The 25,877-nt window shown below is 38.5% G+C and overlaps 1 protein-coding gene across 4 annotated transcripts in view; it reads left to right on the plus strand.

Moving 5' to 3' along the window:
* The window catches only part of LOC126298609 (transmembrane and coiled-coil domain-containing protein 4-like), a 155,696-nt gene that overhangs the window by 77,201 nt on the left and 52,618 nt on the right, over positions 1 to 25,877 (plus strand). For all 4 annotated transcript variants that reach the window (XM_049990011.1, XM_049990010.1, XM_049990013.1 and 1 more), the window contains 3 exons: positions 1,330 to 1,532; positions 17,048 to 17,184; positions 20,410 to 20,534. In XM_049990011.1, the coding sequence (XP_049845968.1) occupies positions 1,330 to 1,532; positions 17,048 to 17,184; positions 20,410 to 20,534 (465 nt within the window). The remainder of the gene's footprint in view (positions 1 to 1,329; positions 1,533 to 17,047; positions 17,185 to 20,409; positions 20,535 to 25,877) is intronic.

The following is a 25,877-nucleotide window of genomic DNA, read 5'->3' on the forward strand; positions in this document are numbered from 1 at the left end:
CTTTCATGGGACATGCTCTTACTGACTGATTTATCCAGGTATGATGCATGATGTGCTCTCATAGCTTCACTTCTGCCATTACCTCTTTCTTGCTTTCCAAACTTCACAGCAGCTCTCCTGCATATGTTGCTGGACTAGCACAACTGCTGCAAAATGAAATATATATTTTTGATACAATTCTGTAGGCTCTGCTTAGGCTGTTTCCCCACAGTAGCCTTTCTCCCAGGAGTGCTGATCCATGCAAGATGTACAGGAGGGCTTCTATGAAGTTAGAAAAGTAGGAGACAGGTACTGGAGGAAGTGAACCTGTGAGGGCAAATCACAAGTTGTGCCTGAATAACTCAGTAGAAACATAACATGCGATTTTTAGCCAGTAGACATAATGGTACAAGAGATTGTGAGACAGAAGGTCTTGAAACTGGTCATGTGAGCAAATACAAAAAAAAACGTCTTAACAGTGGCTGTGAGAGGATTTATTGAATGTGCTTCTGAACTACTTCAGGCATGGACCTTCAAGAACATCAAGATGAAAGAAAGATTATTATAACAAAGGATAGGAACAGAGCAGTCAGTCGCAATTTCTCCTCCTATCTGTATACTACTAAGAGTTTTCAGGGTGGTAACTCATTCAAGTGCACTGAAGATGGCTATTTATAGCTGAAATCTAGATATGCAAGAATAATAACAAAAAGAAAAAAAAACAGTGGGACTGTGACTGATTGCTGTGTTCCTGTCCTTTCTTAATTAATGTACAGTTACTGTGTATGAAGGTTTCTACAGAAAATTACTTCAAGATTTAGAAACTTCTCATATACCAACATAACAGTAATTTTTATTTGTAATGTTAATGTTTGATAAGAAGAACAATCACCTTAGATAATGTTTTATATAACGTGTAATGTTATGATTTAGAATCGAGTATTCGATCACAACCCACTAGTCTCATGGCAGCAAAACATCTATATAAAAGTGTATAGACCTGAACGTGGCATCAGCACATCAGTACAGTATTTGTACCTACATGTGACAAGGTTCTTTGCATCGGAAGATGCTGTGTTCTTATTCACACTGTTTATTTTGTGTAATTGTTAGCAGTGTATCATTGAATATTCCAGTCTATATTTTTAACACGGTCTGATAGTGGTCACTTGAAAAAATTGGTTGTTTGGGAAGGGTATCTGAAATAATTACTTAACTTGGCATTGTAAGAAAGTTCACATTGTTTCTTAATTTAATGATTTTCATGTAGGTAATGAAAAAAAAATTTTTCATTCATTGTGAATTTATCTGTCAGAATATCAAAGTATTTTATGGTGCTTAATGTTTCAGGTATTATAACAGCAATTACATGGCCAGCATCATTAGTGACTTTGGCATCAGTTATTGACAATCCATGGGGGGTGTGTTGCCGGCGCTCTGCTGAAGTGGGCAAACAACTGGCCGAAGTGCTGCTATCACATGAACAAGGCCAGAGGCCTGTTACACTAATTGGATACAGTCTGGGAGCCAGAGTTATATATTATTGTCTTCGGGTAAATATGAAATAGCTTTGATTGTTTCTCTTAAAACTGGGCAATTCAACTGTTATATTAGTAAACCAAGCCAATATCCTCTTTACATGGACAGTGTTTCTGTGCATAAATTCATTTTAGTTACTTACAATTTGACAGTGGAGAAGCTTTGAATTAGAATTTGAAAACCTATAGTTTGTTAATAACAGGTTGCAATTCTTGTGAAAAGCTATTGAAATGTATATTGCAGAGAGCTGCGTGCACTTCTTAATGGTGCATAAGGAAGTGCCTGCAATATAAAAATCATTCTCTGCCTGTATTCCCTAAATGGAGCAGTTATTCCTTTTAAACACTTTCATGATGCCAACCATAAATCTCGTAAGTGAATAGATGCACTCTTATTCCAGTGCAATAACCCACAAGAATGTTCTTTATCCCTGAACTAAACTGTCCCAGTTATACCATATGACATCAAGGAATTAATGTATGCAAAGTAAACCATTGTCAGTGTATCTATAAATATATGTAACCAGTTTTTTATTGCTGTTGAGATTATTTCACATATGTATTTGGGGTTATCTTAAATGATAAAACATGTCAAATTTGTATTAATCAGGTATGACACATATATGTAAAGTGCTATTTGTCATAATTAATGACAAATAAATAACTGCGTTGTATAAACGGAGACTATATGGATATTAATGAAATTTTGTTTTTTGAATTGCAAAAAAGTGACAAATTAACATAAGCTGAGATGAAAAACAAATGTGAAGATGACTTGCTCAGAAATTTTTAAAAGGAATCCTATTGAATTTGTGCAGTGGTTTGTTTCTTCTGATGCAACGTAGATTATTTCATCCCATAAATGAAATCACTTTCACTTTCAAAGCAGTGGACAGTTGCTGGTGGTCTTGAACAAAAACAACAAAGTCAACTTCATTTGTGTGGAATATTAAGGTCACCATGTTCAGGACAGCAAAAAGCATTGTTATCATTAATTACTTAGAATAGCATAACACAATAACTGGCAAATGGTATAAGAGACTTCTGGCCCATCTATCTCACCTTATGCCTTTTACAGTGTGTGTTTTAACTTCATTATCTTATAATTTGACTCCTCTGACTGGATCTGTCCACTTTTAGTGGACCCTCTTTCTTTTGTGACTACCTTGGGATCGTGGGAGTGATGACCTCACCATTTGGTCCCATAAACTCTCACAATTAATCACTAATCAATTCTAGGCCATCTAGAGGGGAAAAAATTGTGGAGAGAGGCACAGATTGCCAGGGAAAAAAGATAATCACCTTTCATGAAGACAATCCACTTGCCCATAAAGGTTCTTTGACAATGGTAAAAGTGGAATGTGAAATCTGGATGCATCCACACTATGCAATAGATTTGACTCACAATGACTTCCATCCATCCCTTGTCTAAAGAGATGAGTCTCTGAAAAATATCATATGTTGAATGAAGAGTTATGGAAGCAAAATACAGATATTTTGCAGAACTTTAATGTGAAATGGCCGCATAGGCTTAGTTGTAGGTAAAACAAATGGCGGGCAGCAATTAATGTGATGAATACTATGAAACTGCAGGATGAATACTATGAAACTGCAGATTATCTAAACAAAGGGGGCATATACGAGGGTCAGTCAAAAAGTAATGCCTCCTTTTTTTTTCCTACGTTTAATTGTCAGGAAATTTAAATGCAATTACATAGGTTGAAAACCACAACATTGAGGATCATTTTGTCATTTTTCAATGTAATCTCCGCCCATCTCTACAGTTTTGGTCCATCTCTGAACAAGGGCATGTATCCCAGCACGGTAAAAATCACAGCTCTGCTTCCTAAGCCATTGACGCACGGATGTTTTGACGGCCTCCTCATCTTCAAAATGAATCCCACGATGAGCTTCTTTTAGTGGCCCGAACAGATGGAAGTCTGATGGTGCCAGGTCAGGGCTGTATGGGGGATGAGGCAAAACTTCCCATCCAATTTTGACAATCTCGTCAGAGGTGTGACGACTGGTGTGTGGTCTTGCATTGTCATGCAAAAGAAGAACATCTGCCATTGATTTTGTTGGGCGAACTCGCTGAAGACGTGCTTTAAGTTTTTTGAGGGTTGTGACGTATTGAACAGAATTTATTGTGCATCCCTGCTCCAAAAAATCAACCAGAATCACACCCTCTGTATCCCAGAAAACTGTTGCCATAACTTTCCCTGCCGATCGCACAGTTTTGAATTTTTTCTTCCTCGGCGAGCTTGTGTGACGCCACTCCATTGACTGCCTCTTTGATTCGGGTTCAAAAAAATGCACCCATGTTTCGTCCCCGGTCACAATTTTTTTCAGAAACTCATCTCCCTCCAAACGGAAGCGCTGCAAGTGTTGGGAGGCTATTGTTTTCCTTGCCTCTTTATTCTGATCGGTTAACATTCTTGGAACCCACCGTGCACAAACTTTTGAGTACCCCAATTGTTTAATAATCGTGATCACACTGCCTTTACTAAGAGAAATAATGCGACACACTTCATCTGCAGTCACCCGACGGTCACCACGAATGATGTCATCAACTTGCTGAATGTTGTGTGGAGTCACTGCACTCACCGGCCTGCCGCTCCGCTTTTCGTCAGTCAACGGTGTTTGCCCTTCAGCTTCCTTACAACGACGAACCCATCGTCTAACAGTGCTGACATCCACTGTCACAACACCATACACCTTCTTCAGTCTTTCATGAATGCGTATGGGCGTTTCACCTTCTGCATTCAAGAATTCAATCACACAACGCTGTCTCAAACTAACATCGATGTCGGCCATCTTACAAACTTCTGCTGTGCTGCCACCTGTTGACACAGAAAGTTACTACTGCAGTGAATTGCAGAAGAAGGTTTCAGGAATGGCGCCAAATTCAAATTTTTCACTTAACTTAATTTTTTTAAGTAGAAAAAAAATGGGAGGCATTACTTTTTGACCGACCCTCGTAAAATACTTGCGTGGCTCAAATGTGAGTACTGCTCTAGAGTAGTGGTTCCATTTGTAATGGGACCCATCATCTTTCTCAAACACACACAAAAACTACTACAGTGACTACACAGCAATTAATAGTAATACAAAAGTTATATGTAGTATGAAATTGACCTATTATTATATTGCAAATTATTTGCTGTGTAAGAATTTTAAAAATGATGAAGGGAGCATTATTAAAGAAAAGAAACAATATTTTGTCCAATAAGAAATTTATTTCATACAAATTAAATGGTAAACTCGGTAAGATTTGTGGTATTGTTTAGTCTTGGTGTTAACGGTACTTTCTGTTTCTAGATTGGGGCTTGTTATTTTTAGGCATAAATTGTTTTCCATGCAAAGCCTGTTTCCATATTTGTTTTTTAAAAATGAGACTTTCAAAGCTATATTTGCAAGCCCTTGATACTATCCCTTGATTTTGACCCAAAATGTGACTAGGCTTGAGTTTTTAAAGAAAATTTTCAGAGAAGAATCACATGATAGTTCCATCAGGGAGTTTTCCTCAGATGTTGACAGTTCTAGCTTCTTAAAGGTGTGCTCTACAGACAGATTTCTTATCCATAACTGTTTATTAGGAATTCTCAGAACTCAACTGCTAAAAAAAGGACCAATTTTAAGTAATACTCTTGCATAAACAAACAACTTTCAGTTGGTGTAACATAAAAATATCAGTTTGTAAAAACTCAAAACATTAAGCTATAACCATTATCAGTTTAAATAAAGAAAAGCAGTAGAACATAATTGCTACTTGTCTTCATTGAATGAAAAATAATATCATGAAAATAGTAACACTTACATTTAATAAGAAATACTTCAAATCTCTTTACCCACCAGGTTAGCTCAGTGTGCTAATGCGCTGCTTCCTGGACTCGGGTAGGCTTGCCGGGCCTGGATCAAATCCGCTCAGCGTATTACTGACAAGGGCCAGTGTGTCAGCCAGCCTGGATGTGATTTTCAGCTGGTTTTCCACGTCCCACTAGATAAATATTGGCCTGGTCCCCAAGTCCCACCTCAGTTACACGACTCACAGACATTTGAAAACATTCACACTATTTCATGGCTTACACTAGATGCAGACAGTGGGGGTACGCTAATTCCGTCCCAGGGGGCACGCGGTGGCGACAGGAAGGGCATTGGCCACCCACTGACAATACCATCGCCAAATCGATAGTGGCTAGGCCGACCCTGCGTTGGAGTTGGACAAAGGCTCAAAGAAAATGATGATGACTACAAATCTAAGTGTTTATCAGTAAAATCGTTTGAGAATAATTATGTGAAAATAGAGGCCAATACTTAAATATGTTCCTTTACAGCGGCTGCAGGTTTTCTCATTAACTTTGATTCCATATATTTGTAAGAAGTCACTGAGGAGTGAAAATACTTTAAACCACTGTCTTTTACATTACTGTACCATCTTTCAAGTTTTTTAATAGTTACTTCTGTTTTATGTTGAATGTAGAACTTGTTGATATCCTTCCCTAGCAGCGTGAAGATGTTGAGAGCACTGAATATTTCACCCAAATATGAAAGCCATATTAACCACAGGGTGTATACGACCCGGGACAACCGTGGGGATCCGGGAAAAACCCGGGAATTTTTTCATCTGGGAGAAAACCGGGAAAAACCCGGGAATTTTTTCATCCGGGAGAAAACCGGGGAAAAACCCAGGAATTTTTTAGAATTCCGGGAATTTTTCATTGTTTTAGTTTTCAGTTAATTTTTTGTAATTTTGACTGGTAAGAACCAATACTCTGCCAAAGGATGTTACTGTATCCCCATACTGCAAATACTTCAACAATAGAACATAAACAAGAGAAAAAAATTACAATAAATTGCAAAGGAAATGCGCCATATACAATGGCAGTGCTCATGCAAGTGTCTGCTAACAGCAAAATGTGTCAAAGGCTTTAGGAAGACTACGTAATGCTTCATAACAACAAATTGCCTCCAATGAGCATGAAGTCACAACTGTCTCCCTTAGATTCATTTTAGCAGTTATGAGCGGGCTCATGCGCATGCGCAGTTGAGTCGCGTTTGAGTAGTAGATTCTCCCGCTTCTGGCTACAGGAATGTGGCTGTTGGCTGTGCAAGCAGTTGCAGCAAGCAGCTAGATGCTACCGGGAAAAGGGGACGCCAAATTCATATTCTTGAGGAAACAATTTGTTTCATAAAGCGCCTAGCCTCCAGCGCGCGTTTGCTCGATTATTCATATGGTTTTGAAAAGCTTCCCTGTTGGTTTTTGAACACATTTTAAGTTGACTTCTGAATGAATCATAAGTTGACTTTTGTATGCATGCATAGTGTACGTGATGTGTCTGTCAGGAGAATAAAAAATGGTTCAAATGGCTCTGAGCGCTCTGGGACTTAACATTTGAGGTCCTCAGTCCCCTAGAACTTAGAACTACTTAAACCTAACTAACCTAAGGACGACACACACATCCATGCACGAGGCAGGATTCAAACTTGCGACCGTAGCGGTTGCGCGGTCCCAGACTGAAGCGCCTAGAACTGCTCGGCTACCCCGGCTGGCCTCAGGAGAATCCTTGTAGCATCTAGAAATAAACTTTCCACAGACAAAAGGGGGCTACACGAGCTGAGGGAGTAAAGCTGAATGGATGAATGCCAATCCCTGTCTGATTATGTGGTTGATTGGGTTTGCGAATGGTCAGCATTGTTATAATTACTAGCAAAATCCATAGATTCAGACTATCAGAATGGAAATAAGACTGACAGGAATAACAGATGTATCCAAGAAAATGAAATTTTGACAGTAAATTTTTGGCCAGATTGCTACACTAGCAAGGGCCAGTAGTACAATCCCTGGCTAGCAGCCGCGTAAGTTCTATTATGGAAGTAAGGCAATAAACATGTTGTTCGAACACGTAATAACGCCTAACCGGAAAATAATCGCGGGATAACTAAACCTGTGATTCTGACAGGGTTAGTGTAGTTAATCGGTGAACAAATTTTGACAGTGGCAGCAATAGCTACAGACTTGGTGATGACAAGATTCTTTGTTAGAAAGAGGAAGGAGAAGAAACGGGGACATCACACACATTGTGGAAGAATAAGACGATTCCAAATTTATATAAGAATTTCGTAATACTACTTTTCGATCTCATACTTGAGAAACTGGTGCGTATAAATGAAATGTGAAACTATTTTCTAACATAAAGATTTTTGCTTGTAGTAGGCCTAATAGGCATTTGATATTGGTACTTCATGGATTAGATTCTGTCGTGTTATAAAAATGTCCATTTGTGCCAAAACAGTCTCGTTTATTTGGTGTGTTACAAAATTTCTGCAACATTAGAAAGGCCTATTTTGTCTTATCTAGCAGACAGTGACAAAATAGACGTAATCAGATCGATAAACCACACCAGTCTTGGTATTAGTTTTACTAACAGCTTTTTCAGTACTAGATTACGACATTTTGATTTTTCATGTAGAAAAACGTTTGACGAACTTTGATGAGGTAATAGATTCTTTCGCAGAATGGAAAGCATGCCATGCGAAGCTGTAGCAAGATTAGAGAGAAAAAATTGCTAGGTGCTGAGGTTTGAAGAAATGTGTAATTTCTTGCTTATCTCTTTGTCAGTATCGGTTTTATATATCCCATATTTAATTTTATGTCACACGAAAGAGCAAATTATTAACTAATAGGCAATAAAGAGTTAGATTTTCTGAAGAGTTCTTGTTCTCTCGATTACAAATAATTCCTTCCGCTATTAATTGCGAGATTTTTTTAAGAGGGGCAAGCTGTCAAACCAGCCGACTGGGAGCAGAAGAGGCACCACAGGACATTACAGTTCCCACTCTCCTAAATATAGTTTGGACGTGTGGTAGAAAAATGCTTTATGACGAGACGTGGCACTGCGCTTTGGCATACTTAAGACCAAATGATATGTCTTACATTTCCTCGAGTACATATGTTTTATGTTTCAGACTTTCCAGAAAGATGTGCACTACAAGGTGAACATATTTTGAAAATTCTATTTTTTTAATATAGACCCGGTTCGCAAATGTAGATCTGGGGCTGATGCGCAGAGCAGTCTGAGTTATAGAGGGTAGTCTCCACGTGACCTGTGTTTACATTTAGTGATTTTGCTGTTACCCCTTTGTTTACTCTCACGTCAAATGATGACAAAACGGATATCTGTGGCCAGGAGCTCTCAAGTAAATTACAACACATTCCTTAATTACAGAAGGCTGAAATATGTCATTAGTTTCAGATTGTATTTTATTCCTACCTTTCTGACAGTCAAGTTTTAATCGCCTTGCGGAACAATGAAGTTATTTTTGTCTGTATGCTAAAGAAATTTGACTTTTGTTAACCTTTTCCGCAGAGGCAGTCAATGTATTTGAAACAAAATGTTTAATTCCACAGTACTGGCTAGTTTCAACTGTTCGCTGCATTTCAAATGCACTTCTTCATTTTCTAGCACGTATGGCATTATGCCATAATAAAGAACCAAGCATGATATAATACAGTACCGGTGCTCCAAGAAAATCAGGTCGAGGTCTACTTCATTGGGATCTGGACATACGAATGTGCCCTTTAAGTATGCATTTTAAATGTGCAAATTTTAATATCGTTCACGAAATTCCGATGCTCTTGCAGTATCCTCTGATGTCTTGTTTCTTTTATGAAATAATGTATGATTTTTCAATGCTTTACATGTACGTACATGCGGGTTTCCTACGTCACGGTAGCTGTGCAAGCATGGTGTCGCCTGTTATCTGGCGCTCTCTGGCAGCTTCTGAAACAAACCTATTTCTAACGGTCGTGGGAAAATATTGCGAATAGTGGTTTGAAAATCGTTACTTTCAAAGTAAATATCCTTTTACGTAAGTTGAACTATATGCACGAATGTACCACGAATTTATTTAATCATAGGGCGTTTGACTCTCATTTAAAAATCAACTCTTTCATGACTAGCCATTTAGAAGAATTTCGAACCCTGAAGAGCAGACATTAATCTCATTATTAAAAATTTTACTGGCACATATGTGTGATACACGTTAAAGTGTAACACGCGCAAAAAAGATCAACAGTACATGCAAAAGCTTATCTTCTCTTACAGCTTGAGACAAATATTATATGTGAAAGCCTTGCTTTTCTTGTAGCAACATTATGTATGTTAATTTAAACTATTAACTTTGCCTGTTTGTGTGTTCGTGCTATTTAACAGTGATGTTGATGTTGGCTGACTGCATCACGTGTCCTATTCTCTGAGAATATCCGCTTTCATCGGCTGGCAAGATCACGTGACATGAGCTACGAACTACTTACAAAAGCACATCAAAATTTTGATTTCAATGATTCTGAAAGTAACATGCAGTGTTTGGTGGAATTCCAATGTATACTTTCGTAAGACGAAAAAACGCAGCGTACATGTTGCTGCACATCAAAGATATTTCCAAGACGTGTCTTTTTCCCTGAGTTTCATTTTCTAAAGTGCCAGGAAATTGTACGCCCATGTATAAAACCATTAGCCTTCAAAGAATTGATAACGTAAAATATACTGTCACCCGGGAGAAAGTGTATTTTTAACCGGGAAATCCGGGATTTTTTTTTCCTTGTTCACATATACACCCTATAACCAGTTTTTTATAGTTTAACAATTCTAAAAACCTGCTTGCAGATTTTGTATCACTTTCATGCTCCAACAAAAGTGTTTTCATTTCATCGCAAAGCTCAAATAGTCTTGATAGCACTTTTGCTCTTGACACCCAGTGTATTTCACAGTACCGGGGAAGAGTTTTGTGCTCACTGTCCATCTCAGCACACAGAATTGCAAATAGTCTTGAATTTTTAGTTCATGATTTAATGACATTCACAACTTTTACTGCATTATTAACGATTTTCTCTAGGCTTTTGACCAGAGCTTTAAGTGTAAGAGCTTCTCAGTGCAGTGAGTCCACTGAACTGAAGGGATAATTGCCCTAACTTTGACAATCAAACCTGAGCAAATGCTAGACCTAGCACCGGCACCATCAGTCATCAGTGCAACACATTTTGACCACTCTATTTAATTTCCTGGTATAAAGCCATCAAGACATTTTAAAATTTCTTCCTACTTTGTTGTTGATGGCCAAAATTTACAAAAGAGCGTTTCATCTTCTGTCCTTCCATCAAATTCAAGCCTAACAAAAGCTAGCAGAATAGTCTGCCGGCTACATCTGTGCTTTCATTAAGCTGAAGTGAAAAATTTGCTTTAAAACAGTGATCATGGACAGTTCCACACAATTTGACATTTCATCGATTCTTCTTTCATTGTTGTGATTAATTGTAGTGTTTCACCAATTACTTTTGTTTTCTTTCGCTAAATAAAGCTTCAGATATTATTTTGGCTGCTGGTAAAATAATATTCTCTCCTATGGTTTCAGCTGCCCCCTTTAGGCTATCAAAAAGGTTGTCAATCTGGAGTAGTTGTAGTTTGCTTATTTTCTTCACCAGAAGTTCATCACTGATTTTCACTTAAGAAATGCTCATGTATATTTCTGGAAAAAATCGATTGGTGTACTTACTTATTCTGTATGTTTTCTTGATAAATGTCTTTCAATTTTTTAGGGTTTTATACTTTCATTAGTAAGTATTTCAAAACACACAACACACTGAGGAAGCAGGTTGTTGTCTTTGCCACAAAGCACAAACCCATATTTCAAATAGTCAGAATTGTATTTATAAAAGCAGGGTTTGCCTTCTTCTGGAAGAACTACAGTTCGCTAACTTCACTTGAACTGTCACCTTTAAGTGTATTACATGAATCGCTGGTACTGGGTGCAGAGGGCTCATCGTAATTAGCTGAAATCTGTCTTCTACAGCATGATCCAGTCTTAATCCATATATCTGTTGTGAAATAAACAGAAAATAAAAATATAATATAAAATAAAACAAACCACCACTATAAACATGCACGCACACCATAAACAACAAGCAAATAATGCATGATACCACAGTCAGAGAAAGACCAATTCAGCTCAAAATTATTGATCTGAGACTTGTCGCAAGTGGTATGGAGTGCGGCATTGCTGTATCACAATTACAAACAAATCCTATGGCTTTGCTGTTCTCATATTGCCCTGAGCATGTTATTAGCCACACTGGTTTCTTGTTTAGAACAGGTGTTGCACATGACTTTTCAGATTATAAAAGTTTTCTCTTGAAATAAACTTTTATACATTCTTCAGTTGGTGAGGTATTTTACTTATATATTTGAAAGGTTCGGTGAGCCACTGGAATAGATCCCACGACCCACTTGTGGGTGACTACCCAGAGTTTCGGAACCACTGCACTAGATTATGGAATGCATATTAGGTCAGACTAATAGGGAATATCTAGAGTATTTAAAGAAGGGCAGTGTGAAAGGGTACAGATTGGTTTGACTATTGAGAGAGTGTAAAAGAAAGGTTGAGAAATGTAAAATAGCGATCTTAAAGAAAGACTTAACTCATCTTGTGAGAACCTGCTTAAAAATCTTCAAGAACTGTCTTTAAGAGTAAATACTATTGACATTCTTTGTTCCCCTGTGTATCTATCCCACAGAGATCATGCAGATAAAATTAATCAAATAACAGCTTTCACAGATGTTTATAAGCAGACATGTTTCCCACACTCCATTGGTGAATGGAACAGGAAGAAACCTTAAAATATGGTATAGTAAAAAGTACCATCTGCCACACACTACACAGTGATTTGCAGAATATGTATGTAGATGTAATGGTAGGAGTAGTGGTAGACTCACTTCACACCAAGGATGGAATCTACTTACTGCCAAATTAGTGGACAAGATGTAATGGTGATAAAAAACATTTCTGTTGAAAAATGATTACACATTTAACTTAAAAAAAAGAGAGAAAAAAAGTTTCACTGCCAGTCTTGAGATGTTTTCTCCTTGCACTTGCAACTTCAGTGTGTCAGTAAGACTGAAAGAATATTCTCTCAGTGCTAGAATATTTATTGACTTCTGTATTCAGTGTACAAAAGCATCAAACAAAGTCCAGTCTCCTCTTCAGGTGCCATAGGTGACAATGGCTTGCTCATCTGAAATATTTAAGTTGGTTCGTTACTTAATTACATGTTCCATGAATCATACTTATGATAAATGTTATGGTGTGAAACGTGTCAATGCAACACACACATGCCTACACATTTCTGTTAAAAAAAAATTATTAATTGTTCTATTCAAGAATTCCTCTGAGGTACAGGAGGAGTAATTAAGGAGAAACATCTTTAATTTACGTTCAAAAACACTTCTGCTGCCTGTCAGATATTTTATTTCCATGGGTATATTGTCAAACAGTTTAGTATCTGCATATTTCATCCTTTTCTGTGCCAAAGTTACATTCATTAGAGAATAACACGGATCATTTTCCTTCTGGTATTGTACTTGTGAATACCTGTAGCACCCTCATACTGAGACAGATTGTTGACAATAAATTTCATTAATGAGTAATGGTACTGCAAGGCTGTGGTTAATAGTCCCAACTGCTTCAAGAAATAGCTGGAAGATATACTTGTTTGACTCAGTATGTGATTCTGATTATTTTGTGCTATGAATACTTTTTGCCTAAGTGAGGAGTTGTTGCAAAATAGTATCCCGTAAGACTCATCACACTGTCTGTGGATATTGGAACATTGAATTCCGTAACGATTTCCAAAATGGACTTGCCCATGCACCTAGCACTAACTGCCTCACCACATTCAAAGTCTTTTAATTCCCATTGTGCAGTGATAACCGCAACGGAACTCTTCACATGAATCACCTGAGTACAAATGGCAGCTCTGCCAATGCTCTGCCCTTTTATACCTTGGGTATGCGGTACTACTGCCATCTGTATATGTGCATATCACTATCACATGTCTTTTGTAACCTCATTGTGCAATGATCCTGATCTTTTTAACAGAAACCATGTCATCTTGTGTGGTTTCTTTCCCTCTCTCTCATTTAATATTATCCCATATTAATTTGATTTTATTGTCTGATCTGTCGATTTCAGACAAAAGTCATACTCTGTTTTTCCATTTTTACAACTTTTCTTAATACGTTACAGTACTGTTTATAATATGAAACTATTTCTGGATCATTTCTTGTTGTGGCAGTTTTGTAAAAATCCTTCTATCATTGTGAAGAGATTCTGATATATACAGTGATTCAAGGTTTATTTAGTGACATCCCATTGTTGCATTTAATTAAGTTTTTAGAAAAGCTACTTTAAAAGTGGATACAAACTCACTAAGAAATGTGTTGAATTTAGAGCTAGCATTAAGCTCATTGTATTTTTAAATCTTCAGTAGTTCTGTCATTAATAAGCTATGCTGTTTTCTTTGAGTGTTTCTGAACTGTACATGAAGGTAAATGACATAATAATATGACTGTGTATCATGATCTGGCAATCCATTTACCATAAGATAGGCATATTTCTCTTTGACTTCCACTTGTTGTATGAATACATTACCTACAAGAGTATTACTATCTTCAGCAGCACTGCTAGGGAAGTTTATTTCTGGTACTGGCAGCACGTCTAGATCACTTTTTATGTTAGAGTCCTTCAAGGAATATACATTAAAATCACAATTTAATAATCTGTTCCTTCTGTATGACAGATGGCACAATAATCTGTCAAAATGCTCCACAAAAATTTTCCAGATACCCAGCAGAGACCTGTATGCTTTAACAATAACAAGTACTACTTTTCCCATTATTGACTCACAAGCACCTACTTCTACTCCTGATCTATAAAGAATTTACGCATTTTTAGATTTTTATGTTTACATTCCTTTTTTTATGAATGTGACAAGTCCTCTACTCATATTACATCTACATGAATATGCAGCTAATTTATAACCACTTACATTAAACTTTTCTATCCCTTTGGTTATATCATGTTTCTCTCTCTCTCTCTCTCTCTCTCTCTCTCTCTCTCTCTCTCTCTCTCTCTTTCTTTCTTCTTTCCTTCCTCCCCCCCTTTTAGAGAGAGAGAGAGAGAGAGAGAGAGAGAGAGAGAGAGATGGATGGTCAAACCCTCTGTTGCATCTTTTTTTTAGTTCATAGTAGATTTCTGATGTATTCTGACTAATAATAATTTTGTATGAGCAGTCAATAGCTGTAGCTTCTCCTTCCAACTGCAAAAGGAGGAAATAAAACTCTAAAATGTTAATATTGAACTCTTGCTCATAAGTTAAGGGATTTTCCTGGACTCATGAAAAATGGCACATGGTGATAATGTGTGCACTGGAAAGTACCATTGCAACATTGTGACATGACATTTTATAAGATACAAATTACACTGGTAAACTAGCCATAAGAGGTGTGTGGTGTTTGCCATGTGAGGTCTCTTTCCCAATGCCACAAATAATCTCAGTATGGTTACAGATGTGTATTTGTGCTGGTAGACAATGCACAGCACCTTCTCATGCAGAGGATCAATCTGTTCAGCATGGCTGGAGTAACACCTGTCATTGCTAGACGTGCTCTATGGAGTCCAGAAATCATCAGTTGTAGTGGTGTTATGGCTGCAAACTTTCAGCTTAGAGTGTACGGTGTAGTTTTGACCAGATTTTAGTCTGGGAAGAGAGCTGACCACTGCAGGAACTTGATTTTCCCATGTTTCAGTGCATGCTTATCACCAGATCAGTCCTGATTCATCAGGTGGGAGCCAGCTCCGTATTCACAATGTAAAAGACACATATACCATTGCAGGATGGTCAGCCCTACAGACCACAGCCTTCACAGTACCCCTACAAAACATGTGCATTGGTGTACATGGCCCTAATATGATGTCATTCCAGACGAGAACACCAGTATTGTCATATTGGTAATCTATCACAATATCTGCACAGTTGTAACTTGTCTGTGTTTTTGCTTCTGCTCATGGTAGGTAAGACTACACTTTTACTGAGGCACATTGTGTTTGTGTGTGTGTTGGAATGCATCTGGCAGGTCACAGGCCAACAATTCAAAGTTGATGATACACTGTCTAACAGCAGATTTGTGACCCAAATGCTACTGTGAGGTGTGTAGCCAGTGGGAGTGTTGTCTTGCTTGCATGTCTTTTGAGCTCTTAAGGCTAGGTTTCAGTGCTAAATATTTCTTCCCTCATGGAATCATTTCCACAGTTCTGAAATGACTAGGAGCGTTATTTCACTCCTGTCTCATGTTGCATTGATTGTGTCCACCGTCCCACCCTGCTTTCCTACAGGACTCAAGTGATGTGTACCAACAACCATAAAACACAATTTTACAACCACTTTTTTTTGCCTATATAGGTGATGTGCAGGCTCACTGTATGTAGTCTTGTACTGGCGCACTATGTGTATCACATGTATCTATGTTGTCATGACTGAGATCATTCCACATAGTGGCAGTTATACCATTTCATGCATAATTTTAGTGACCTATGATCGTTAGATTCCTCATGTATTTGTTTATTGTGTGTTGTTATGATGTATAAATTTGGTAAGGCATAAGCCAGTTTCCCGTAAGAAGTTGCCTTATAGTAACTTGTTAGTTTTTATATGTTGTGTCAGTTGTCTCTCTCTGTTAAGGCAAAAGTTCAGTTTTGACCAGAAATGGTGATAGTAGTAATCATGCAGTGAATCTCCATGTGGTTCAGGTATTATCATTTATGCATGAAACACATGGACACAAAAGCACAGAAGTAAATTAACACACACAGTGCCGCACGCACGCGTGCAAGCAGTTCCTCTGGCTGCTAAGGCCAGAGACAGTGATCACTCACTGTGTGCGTATGTGGGTGGGGGGGGGGGGGGGGGGGAGAGGGGGGGGGAGTTGTCTACTTCAGAAGAAGGCCTTCTGGCCAAAAGCTTACTTGTGTAGCTGTCTTCTGTTTGTTACTAATACTACTGTTATTTTAACGTGTTAACTTTCTGCATAATGGAATGAAGCAAATTCCTTCGTGTTTTGCTCCCAGCATTTGTCAAGTGGTGACCATTTTCCAGTGTGTTACCTTAAGATATATTTTCCTTATATAGAGTATTTTTATACTGTAAGGACAAACTGCAGGAGAAAATTACTGAAGATTTAAGGAACAAATACATTTTTATGGGAATATTTTCCCTCCTATAGTTACACCATCACTCACTCATTACCGTATTGTTGTTTTGTGTGCTAAAACCATGTTTGTCTATTTCATATTTTATTGTCTAGTACACATATGCATTTGAAGGCAGTTGGAAACAGGAGTGAAAGTGATGGCAAGTAATGCTGCTGCTAGTGTCATGAGGGCACTGCTGCCATGGGTAACAATACCATTCCCATGCAATGATTGACAACATGTCAACCTCTGATATGCTCTGTTCAGGGTTCTGCTCTCTATGAATAAAATGGCCTCTTACATGGAAATGATGTATTTGCAGGCATACATTCAGTAAAACTTGGCCAATTTTTCTCTCTCTTGAGGGTCATCTCCTACACTTTGTCACCATTCTTCTTTTATATCCATGGTACAGAGTTGACTGTATACATGTTGTTTACTTCTTCCAGGAAATGTCTGGAAGAAAAGGATGTGAAGGAATTGTGCAGGATGCCATAATGCTTGGAACACCAGCAACAGACAATCCAAAAGAATGGAAGAAACTGTCAAGAGTAGTTTCAGGGAAAATTATAAATGGGTACTGCAAGTAAGTCTCTTTGTAATTGTTATAATTATTTTACACATTGTTTTGCATTGTTAAAGTGAAAATTGTTACACTAGTCAAAAACTTTGGAACTGTTGTTTAATTTATCATAATAACTAGTCACATTTCTTGTCCTTAAATCTTTAGCTTTAAGCCCAAGGAAATGACAGTTTTTGTCTGAAACTCATGTAATTTCAATATCAGTTCAAATTGACAGTCTCTCTCTCTCTCTCTCTCTCTCTCTCTCTCTCACACACACACACACACACACACACACACACACACACACATTAATTAAAAGAAATGGGGAGTGGAGAGTTGTTTCATTATAGTGAATTGGAAATACACTTATTCAAACTTCATAAGTTGTTTGGTTTAACTTCTTTTTAAAACAAAATTATTTAAAGACTGTAAGCCATTGTCAGTAGCTTAACAATCATATCTGTGTAAACTTTACTGTTTAAAATTGAATATAACAACCTACCCAGCCAAAGGAAATGAATGTTCTTTGGGGGAAAGAAGAAAGAAAGAAAGAAAGAAAGAAAGAAAGAAAAGAAAGTACTTATTATGATAGGTAATAACACAATACGGACCAAACATATTAGGACTAATATTGATCCATTACTATTAGTATTAAGTACATTTTAAAGCCGGCGGTGGTGGCCGAGTGGTTCTAGGCGCTTCAGTCCGGAACCACACGGCTGCTAAGGTCGCAGGTTCGAATCCTGCTTCTGGCATGGACATATGTGATGTCCTTAGGTTAGTTAGGCTTAAGTAGTTCTACGTTCTAGGGGACTGATGACCTCAGATGTTAAGTCCCATAGTGCTCAGAGCCATTTGAACCATTTCTTTTAACATTTTAAAATTTAAGAGTGTCGTCAAAAATAATAAAGGAAATATGTCTTGTAAACCAGACAGATCATGTAACTGTTATAGAGCAGCTACTTTAGAGTGTGAAATTCCAAAAAAAGTATGAGCAACTCCTATGCCTGCCCACACCTAACAGATGTGTAGTAGTGTGGTGAAAAACATAAATCCAATTTGTGTCATCATCAACATGAATGTATATGACTTTGTGGCAAAAGTTTTTCTGTAGGACTGTAAATGAGAATTGGAAGTAGTGTGGTCTTTACTAACATTTTTAGCTCTACAGGAAAGAGTTTTGTTTTTTATATCATTGTAGTGCATTGATCAGTCATACACTCTGCTGTTTTGGGCTATAAAATTTTGACATCCTCATATTGTCGTGACATGACACCCAGTGACCACACAAAGTATTTTTAATGTATATTGATAACCAGGAGGCAGGTGCTGTTCTGAATAACATAAAAACATGTAATACATCTAAAGATGAGACGAGTGGTACTTCCTAACCACCAATTGATGTTTGTTTCTTCAGTCATTGCATGAACAATTGTGGAGGACTGAAAAGCTTATTTTCAGAAACAAAAGAATGCATTAATTAAATCAATGGCAACAGTTGATGCAGAAACTGATAAATAAAAACATATCTATAAATAAAATGATGAAATTGCATGATATCTTCAGAACTGCCACATACATTAAAAAGAGCATGTGTATGTAGAAAACTGAATCTGTAGGAGTAAAGCATTAAGTCTACCACAAGGAATTTTTAGTTGAAGCATAAGTATTATTTATGAGAGTTCATTGTAAAGTTTTAATGGCCAGCTTGAAAAAAATGAAGCTGTTACCTGAAACTTTGTGACAGTGACTGTCTGTCCTTGTCTGCATATTCACCCTTAAATGTAACACATTTTGTCCAAAGATGGATGATTTGTTGAAGACCTCCGTTGTTGAAGTCTTCATTTTACCTATTTAGTAAGCATTCCACCTTGGAAATCACCTCATTATCATTCCGGAAATGCCTGCTATGTACTGATACCTTTATCCAAAGAAACATGAAGTAGGCACTGGGTGAAATGTCAGGACACTATGAGGGAATGGCAAAATTTAATTGGCCTAAATTGCACTGTGTACGACCATTTGATATTTAATGAGGTGGGGTGTTTTTGTGGAGCAAAAGCACCCCCCTCAGACAGGATCCTGTGGTGCTTAGCCTCTATAGCCTCCCGGAACCTCATCAAGAGATTTCAGTAGTGTGCTTCTGTGGCAGTTTTCCTCATAATACCATAATCTGTTTGCTCCACACTGCTTGCTTTTCTCTTGCAGCACTTATCTATAGTAATTAGGTGCCTGAAAATGTCATCTTGACTAACCTGATATAGCCGCAAAATTCCTGCTGCTATTTCAGTTAAGCAGGCTGTTTGGACAGTTGTGAAAACCACAGTGAGCATTAACCTTTGTATTATTTAAAATGTCATATGAGGAAGGAAAGACTGATCCGTAACTGATGTTTAGCTTTTTTTGTTAATGCATTGTTTATGACAGACCAGTCTTTCAGCACCATAGCCTCAGTTTCTCTTGCATTTCTCACTTTTTTGCACAGAGATTGTGTGCCAGATGGTTCTTTGTTTTTCTGATTTGTTCTACTTTATCAGTGGACTGCACCACTTTGTTTAGGCTCATCTGGTGGTGTGCAATGGTACTGTGGTACAGGGATTTCACTGTGTACCAGAGCTGCAGATGTGTACCTGCAAAAAATTACTTACGTAACACTATTTTTTGAGGTGACAATAAAATTTTGATTATCCTTGTAGAAGTAGAAGCATTATTTCAAGTAAAACAATAATGCGTAAATTATTATGCTGCAATGTTTCCCACAATTTAGCTTAGTATTATTGGCTCCTAATTCACAAAAATAATTGCTTGTGGCATATAATGACCTCACTATAGGTGAAACTTTAACACCTGGGTTCGAGTCCATATGCAGCTTTTCACCCAAAAATATGGCAGATATAGTTCATATACATACAAAACACCAACAGAAAGTTGGACTCATAATCATCTGTGGAATTATACCATGTACTGACAGTGAGAAGAGGTTAGTTCTCATCAATATTGTGTGATCTGTATCTTGATTTATTTATGAAAGAAAAGAAAGTTTCTTTGAAAAAAGTGTGAAACTACCCAATTTGTCGTATGTGAGATTGTCGTTAACTTGGCATTATAAATTATGTTGCAAGGAGACCCATTCAAAAATTCTATGATTTCAGATTTGTCAAAGGATGTCTTTGTATAGTACAATGTAGTCTCTTGATGTATTTATTATTTTGGTGTTAGATTAATTCTTTTCTCATTATTTTGCAGGACAGACTGGCTGCTGAAGTTTTTGTATAGAACTTTTGCGGTTTTTAACAGTGTTGCGGGGCTGAAGCCTATTGAATGTGATGATAGAAGAATACAAAATTTTGATTTAACAGATATTGTTGGAGGTAATTTTTATTTTCTGTATTAATTTACAAGATGATGATCTAACAGGTAATGAATATATTTCTTAATCATCAGAGTAATGTGTCTGTATTCGTTATTCTGTTTGGTACTGTCATCAGGGAATAAATCTCTTTACATATTGAGTTCTAAAAATTGTTATATTATACTCTTTACATATTGAGTTCTAAAACTTGTTATATTATACTTCAGTTCAGCAGTTTCCAAACAACATTTAAAAGACTATATGTCTGTCAGAATTTCAGACTTTTTATATCAGTTTAGAAAAGAGTAGTTAGTGTAGAATTTTAAGAATCTGTGTGGAGTTGACAATTTCTTTTCGAATACACCTATTATAGCTGTTCAGTTAGACCTGCTTTTAAATGATTTCTCATTAAATATAGGAAACATAAGTATTATTGAACATACTGATTTATATGATTTTTAATAGGCTTAAAAAAGCAGTTTTATGGTGGTAAATAGAATATCAATGTAACAGGTATCTGAAGGAAAATTATCATATTTTCTCAAGAGAGAGAGCACTTGTGGATGGTTTGCCAGTTACTATTACTTTTACTGGCCTCCAAGAATTGATGAGCAGCTACATGTGACAGTAACTATGTAGAGTTGGTGAAGACTACAATCTTTTGTTTCTGCACATGTTTGCTTTAGTAACTCCTGCTGTAAGCAAATGCAATTTTCCACGTATTTATTATTCAATATATTGTTCTCAGTTTCATTGCCAATAATGTGGTTAGCAACAATTTGCCAGAATCAGTTGTCTCGTATCTCAGTTGCGGCTGTACCGTTCATAAAATGCTACAGATTTTGCACTAGAATATTCGTGATACTGTTCATCTTAAGTTTTATTAATAGAATGTACAGAAATGGCACAATGTCCAGTCGCTATACTGAAATTTGAGATTCAGTTTACTGTCACAACAGTGTTTTCCCATGGTCAGATAGGCATAAATATCTCATTTGCTCTCACAGCTCCCTTTGAATTCCATCTGTAGGCCTGGTACACAACTCCTTCATCTACATCTATATAAATAGTCTGCAAGCCACCATACATTGCGTGGTGGAGGGTACCCTGTACTGCTACTAGTCGTTTCCTTTCCTGGTACCCTCGCAGATGGAGCAAGGGAAAAATAACTGTCTATATGCCTCCTTCCCACAAACCAGTCAAAAGAGAGCAGTACCTGATATGAGACATTAATAACCTTAAACAGTCCTTGTTTTTGAGGCATAGGATAGTTCTGGTCATGGTGGATTATGGGATGTGTCACTTCCTGCCAAGCACACTTTGAAATTTTTAACGTGGTTTCATTTAAAATCATGAACTGCAATCGAGTCTAAGCAGGGTGACAGTACAGGCTGCATCATTGCTTCCCTTTATTTTGGTTCCAATATGTAGCTATCATGTCAAGTCTTAGCTTATTATTATGAGATTTTGATGATCTTGAAGGCGCATATTTTTGAAGGGATGAATGTTTTCCGTGATTGAAACTTCCTTAGCCAGTTAGATTTTTTTTTTTTACAAATACTTCACTTCATATACAGAATGAATAAATTAGTGAAACAATGCAAGCTGGTCAGAAATTTTAAGTGACTGTTTCCCTCATGACTTAATATTCACTAAAGTCCCCTCAACTTATGGGTATGATGGATTGTTACGAAGCATAGGTTTTGTTCCTCTTGTGTTGTGGATGGTGGTGTTGACTTCTCATGTGGTTTTCCTCAGAATGCCTGATTTAGATTTTCTTCATCCTCGTAGTGGTGGTGGTGGTGGTGGTGGTGGTGGTGGTGAGTCAGGCTGATCAGTCACGCTGCTCGTGCACATCAATGTACAAAGTGGCAGCTGGTGACTGGTGTTTCCACAGCAGTCTTCATTGCTGCAGACATCTACATAAACCATGCTCATTAAACGGTTAAACATTGTTATGAGCAGGATGACCAGGCTGCTGAAGTTGCCACTTCTCAGAGCATCGGCATAGCTGATGCTGGCTGCCGTGTTGTGGTTTGTGACATAATGGCCGCTGCCACTATTTTCTGCAAAGCTGATGCCTCTCCTCCTCTCCTCTGGCTGATGGGGGCAGAGATTGTGAGGTCATGTTCTGCCTGCACCGCTGATTATGGACTGTACTGAATCTCCAGCTCTTGCAGGCTGTCTGTATGCACTTGCAGTGTGTGTTTTCATGACCATGCATGCCTTCTTCTTTGGGTTGGTGTTGCTATGACTGCTACACCTGTGTCCAGTGGCAGGAGCAGCTCTGCACTGGTGATGTGACCCACCAGTCTCTCACCCTGTGGTGTGTCCGGGCGTGGTCATCAGATAGATTGCTCCTCTGCATTGCTGATCTCACAAATCTGACTCGGGTACAGATGACAATCAGAACGGTCTGCCTTATGATTCTTTGGACCCTGTATGGTAATCCACGTGGGCGAGGTAACACAGATTTGATTTTCTCATTCTCCACCTTTACGGGCAACCTCACTACCCGTGTGTGCTGTAACAACTTTGTTTTGTTCTCTCCTGTGTTCGGGGATTTCATGTGCACCACAGTGCATACCTGAAACTGAGCTCCTAGAGTTCCAATATGAGGTAATCAGGCTGCATTGACTGCAAGAAGCTGTGAGAAACAGCCTCGATCACCTTGTCTGCGTGAGTGGCTTGAGTATAAACTAGCCAGTGGCATGTGCCCATTTCACTTATGGTGCTCCTGTAGTCTTCACAGGTGCGAAGGTTGACCCATATCAGATCTTTTCCTACAGATTTGACTGCTAAGTCAAACTTGATCCACTGTGAGATGAGCTGCAGCAATCTTCTATAGTTTCCATTCACTTGCAAGATGATAAGTGGTGGTTATGGCTCCTTCCCCTGGGCAGGTTGTAAGGACAAGGGTGTTGGGGCGAGATTCATCCTCTGCTGTCGCTTCTGGTATGTCAGCATCTTCATCCAGAATTGTAAAGTTGCTGCCTTAGCTGCTGCACTGCAGCTTAGTGTGCCCCTCTGCATCTGATGAGTATGGTCAATTTGCTTGGCTAGCTACAAGAGTAGACCACCCTCACTTGCCTGCTATAATCATTCTTCTGCACCCCTTGTTGCTGCTTGAGATGATTGTGAGAGGATGCTTCTTTCTCGCACCCACTTTTGGTGCTGCATTTGCCTGGAATTTGTGGTGCTTTGGCTGTCACTCTTTATTGAGGAGGAACTCCATGGTTTACCTGTCTGATGTTCCTCCAGACTCTTGCCATTTTGCAGTGATGTGTTTGCCTGTCATTGGTGGTGCTGTTTCTCATGCAGCTTGCTGTGTTAGAGCTCCTCAGTACACATCTACAGGTGCCTTCTGCAACACCGTCCAGCTCAGTCATGATAGCAGTAGTAAATGCTGCTGTCTGTCAGAGCTTTGTAGTACACTCTTCTGTTGCAGCTTGGTGTGTGTAGGCACAGTGACACACACATCCATCTCTTCTTGCAACTTTGTCACCTGAGACAGCACTACAGGACTGGGAACAAGTGTGACCTCACAGCTTGGCCTCTCCTCTATGAATGAGCAAGCAAGTGCCTCCTCCACAAATTGATAGAGATGACATTTTAATATTTTTGAGGGGCATTTGTTCAGTCTATATTCTGCATTTTCAAACACCATGTATAATGTCTTTCTGCAGCGCTGCTCCAAACTTTTGTGTGAGTTGAAGTACAACAGTAGTTAAACAAGGAAGAGACCCCTCACCGTTGGTTTTGGCCGCTGTGGGAAGAGTAACTCTATCAAGTTACGCTATCAAGTAATCAGTATGAGATCAAACAATGCTATTAAGATTCAGGAGAACATGATGGACTGGTGAGAAAGAGCAGCACTATGTGTACCCCACAGTGGTTTATATAGTTTATCTACAGAGTCACCGAGGTCAGTATATCAGGTAATGTGTTTTAATGCAGCACCTTCATCCAGAACTACGAATAGACTGCCTGAGCTGCTGCACTGCAGTGCTTATATGTCAGAAAGGTAGCAATGTTTCTGTACATATTGAGACGCTAAACACTATTGTAGAATTGTAGTTGATGAAGTGGAGCAGAGTCTTGGGAAAATTATTGATAAGCATTTGTTTATACAGAGAAGTTAATGGAAAAAGATATAGTGTACCGAAAGAAGTAACTATTTAGAAGCCATCATTATTTTCCGCAGACTGTATCAATATTTGTTAGTTATGACACTAATATCTCAAAAAGGAAAGTAAATACAGCAACACATTAACACATTGATGTGTTAGGAAAACAATACCTTTTTTTGTCATCAGTGTTCTGACTGGTTTGATGCAGCGTGCCACAAATTCCTCTCCTGTGCCTACCTCTTTATCCCAGAGTAGCGCTTACAACCTACGTCCTCAGTTCTTTGCTGGATGTATTCCAATCTCTGTCTTTCTATACAGTTTTTGCCTTCTACAGCTCCCTCTAGTACCATGAAAGTCATTCCCTCATGTCTTAACAGATGTCCTATCAACTTGTCCCTTCTCCTTATCAGTGTTTTCCACATATTCCTTTCCTCTCCGGTTTTATGTAGAACCTCCTCATTCCTTACTGTGGTATAGTTAATGCCCACACCGTGGCGCCTGCAGCTGCGTGGCTGCGGTCTTTGTCATACAGCCAACGGCCGGCATGTCCGCTTATGTACAGCTCTGCACAGCTGTACAGTGCAGGCGGAGGCCTATCACACTGAGTGCCTCCGCACTGTCATGGCAACCTCGGCTGGCGTCCTCCCAAGAGATAGTTACATGAGGCCACGCCACCAAACGTGTCAGGACACGACAAGCTGACTCGGTTACGGCAGGCATATTCCTCCACCACTCGCCCTATATAGCCGCATACGCCGCCACGGCATGCAGTCTAGTGTTGGGCTACCTACTTGCTACATCGACGTCGCACCCAAGAAATGACGCTACACTGTACTACGACTGTTTACCATACTGGACTTGGACTCTGCAGCCCAGTCGCTGCTCTCGATCAAGCACCAAGTTGTGTTAGTATAGTTGGAAATAAACAGTATTTGGAACTCATGCCAATCGTTATTTGTTGTTTCTCCAATTACGGATACAACACTTACCTTATTAGCCCACCTAATTTTTAACATTTATCTGTTGCATCATATCTCAAATGCTTTGATTCTCTTCTGTTCTGGTTTTCCTACAGTCCATGTTGCACTACTATACAAAGCTGTACTCCAGACGCACAGTCTCAGAAATTTCTTGCTCAAATTAAGGCCTGTTTTTAATACTGGCAGACTTCTCTTGGCCAGGAATGCCCTTTTTGCCATTGTTAGTCTGCTTTTGATGCTCCATGCTCCATA

Source organism: Schistocerca gregaria, chromosome X (assembly GCF_023897955.1).
Source record: "Schistocerca gregaria isolate iqSchGreg1 chromosome X, iqSchGreg1.2, whole genome shotgun sequence".
NCBI classification, from domain to species: domain Eukaryota; kingdom Metazoa; phylum Arthropoda; class Insecta; order Orthoptera; family Acrididae; genus Schistocerca; species Schistocerca gregaria.